Source organism: Argentina silus (genome assembly GCF_951799395.1).
Source record: "Argentina silus genome assembly, chromosome: 8".
Lineage (NCBI taxonomy): Eukaryota > Metazoa > Chordata > Actinopteri > Argentiniformes > Argentinidae > Argentina > Argentina silus.
Window position 1 is genome coordinate 10,893,548 of NC_139662.1, and position 2,500 is coordinate 10,896,047.

At 55.5% G+C, this 2,500-nt stretch overlaps 1 protein-coding gene across 1 annotated transcript in view; it reads right to left on the reverse strand.

The window, feature by feature from the left end:
- The window catches only part of bsna (bassoon presynaptic cytomatrix protein a), a gene marked incomplete at both ends in the record, with an annotated part of 88,376 nt that overhangs the window by 38,009 nt on the left and 47,867 nt on the right, over positions 1–2,500 (reverse strand). The window contains one exon of the mRNA XM_083675421.1: positions 200–1,816. Within this exon, the coding sequence (XP_083531547.1) occupies positions 200–1,816 (1,617 nt within the window). The remainder of the gene's footprint in view (positions 1–199; positions 1,817–2,500) is intronic.

Genomic DNA, 2,500 nt, shown 5'->3' on the forward strand with positions numbered 1-2,500 from the left:
AGAGAGAGAGAGGTGGAGAGGCAGGGAAGAAAGAGCCAGAGAGAGAGAGAGAGAGAGAGAGAGAGGAAGAGAAACACTTCCCAGGCGGGCTGACAGTGTAGTTCACCTCTGGCTTATGGATGATGGGGTTTCATAACAACGCTTTTTCCTCCCCAAAAAAAAAAAGGAAAAGGAAGAGGAAGCAGCGTGTCTCTCTTACCTCCACCAGGTGGGGCGTGGGGTTGAATCCGCACAGGTTGCACACCTGGGTGTGGCACTGCGTACACGAGTTGTAGTTGGGCGCTTCGGAGGCACCGATGTTCAGCTCCGTCTTACACAGCGGGCAGTTGACCTTGGGCTTCTCGGGCTCCTTGGGCGCCGGCTCGGGCGCCGTCTCCTGTCTCCCCTGTTGCTGCTGCTGCTGCTTGAGAGGTGACTCCGGCTGCTGCTGCTGCTGTGGCCCTTTCTGATGATGCGCAGGGGACTGCTGCTGTTGTTGTGGCCCTTTTTGATGATGCGCGGGCGATTGCTGTTGTGGTTGTTGTTGTTGTGGTTGTTGCTGTTGTGGCCCTTTTTGATGATGCGCGGGTGACTGCTGTGGTTGTTGTTGTTGTTGTTGTTGTTGTTGTTGTGGCTGTTGCTGTTGTGGCCCCTTTTGATGATGCGCGGGCGACTGCTGCTGTTGTTGTTGTTGTTGCTGTTGTGGCCCTTTTTGATGATGCCCGGGCGACGGCTGTTGCTGCTGTTTCTGAGGGGACCCGTGGGGACCGCCCATTTGGGAAGGGCCGTGAGAGCCCCCCATACCACCCATCCCGCCCATTTGTTGGGGCGCATGTGGACCCCCCATTTGGGGCACATGTGGACCTCCCATCTGGGGCGCATGTGGACCTCCCATCTGGGGCGCATGTGGACCGCCCATCTGGGGCGCATGTGGACCCCCCATCTGGGGCGCATGTGGGCCCCCCATCTGAAAAGGTTTGGCACCAGGGGGTCCTTGCTGTTTGTTGGCAGAGCTGGCATCGCTGAATACAGTCTTGTTCTTGGCAGGGGATGCCTGGGTGGAGGCGGCAGAGGGCGGAGGCTCCATATTGATCAGGGTACCGGCCTGGTTCAGGAGGGACGCCCCGAAGCCAAACAGTTTAGTCAGGCCCACCTGAGGGAGTTGCTCCTGGGCCGGGGCGGGGCGGCGGGCTGGAGAAGACCCGGCACTGACGCTGCGGGCATGTTGGTCCTGCCGGTTGCCCTGGTGCAGTGGTGACCCCCGGCCCAGATCAGGCTGAGATGGAGCCTTGGCTAGCCCAGGGAGGGGGACCGCCCCTGGGTGAGGGATCCGAGGGCCAGCCTGACCCTGACCCTGACCCTGACCCTGACCCCCAGGCCCTCTTTGGCCATACGGGTCTGCTCTCATGTGCTGGGGGGAGGCTCCTGTCTGAGGGCCAGCGTAGGAGGGCTGGGTGGGCCCAGGGTTTCTCTGTAGGCCTGGTGAGGGCTGGGGCTGGTGTTGGGGCTGGTGTTGGGGCTGGTGTTGGGGCTGGTGTTGGGGTTGGTGGTGGGGTTGGTGGTGGGGTTGGTGTTGGGGCTGGGCCTGATGCTGAGCCTGGGGCTGGATTTTGGGCTGAGGCTGGGCTTGATGGTAGGGCTGGGGCTGGGAGTGGGGCATAGCCTGGTGCAGGGGCTGGGATTGAGGCTGGGGTGTTGGCTGGGCCGGCGGCTGGACTATGGGCTTGGCTTGGTGGGAGGGAGAGTGGATCTGCTGCTGGCTCTTGGAGCGAGGGGTGGTCATGTCTATGCCAAGGGCCCGCTGCATCTGGCAGTTGAGACACAACCACTCCTGAACCTGTGGGAACACAAACAAGAGACACAGAGTTAACACTATAATCGTATAAGTTAACACATTCATTCATTCATTTCTCTCCTTTCATAGTTTTTTAATTTTTTATGAAACAAATCAAGTATTTTAAATCAAATCGCTTTTTATTAGAATCACATTTGATTTGATTTCCATTTGAAAATAGCAACACACTTTACAGTCAGAAACGCACAGTAAAAGAAAAGAAATATCTGTGTCATTTCATCTATTTCTACCGTCAATTAAAACCTCTGGCAAAACTAAAGGCTTACTTAGTCACAGTTAGTTGTAACCGAAGAAAATTCCTTCAGAATAAGACATTAACCCATTATCAAACAGCAATTCAACCACACATGAGCTATAGACTGATTGCAGAGTTACCCCAGCCTGGAAGAAAACTCACTGGAGAAAGATATCACTGTCCGCACCGCGGGATCTAACTATATCAAGCCTCCCACTCCTCCTCCTTCTCCTCTTCTTACAGATACAGGGAGGTCCTCCTGCTTTCTTCCTCTCCGTCTCTTGGAGAAAGAAAAAGCCAAGTCTCTCTCTTCTTAGTACGGTTCAGTCAGCTTCCCACAGTATCGTATTCTCTTTGCACTCCTCTCCTCCTCTCCCTCTCCCTCTACTCTTCTCTTCCTCTCTAATCACACAAATGTAGGTCTCCTTCCT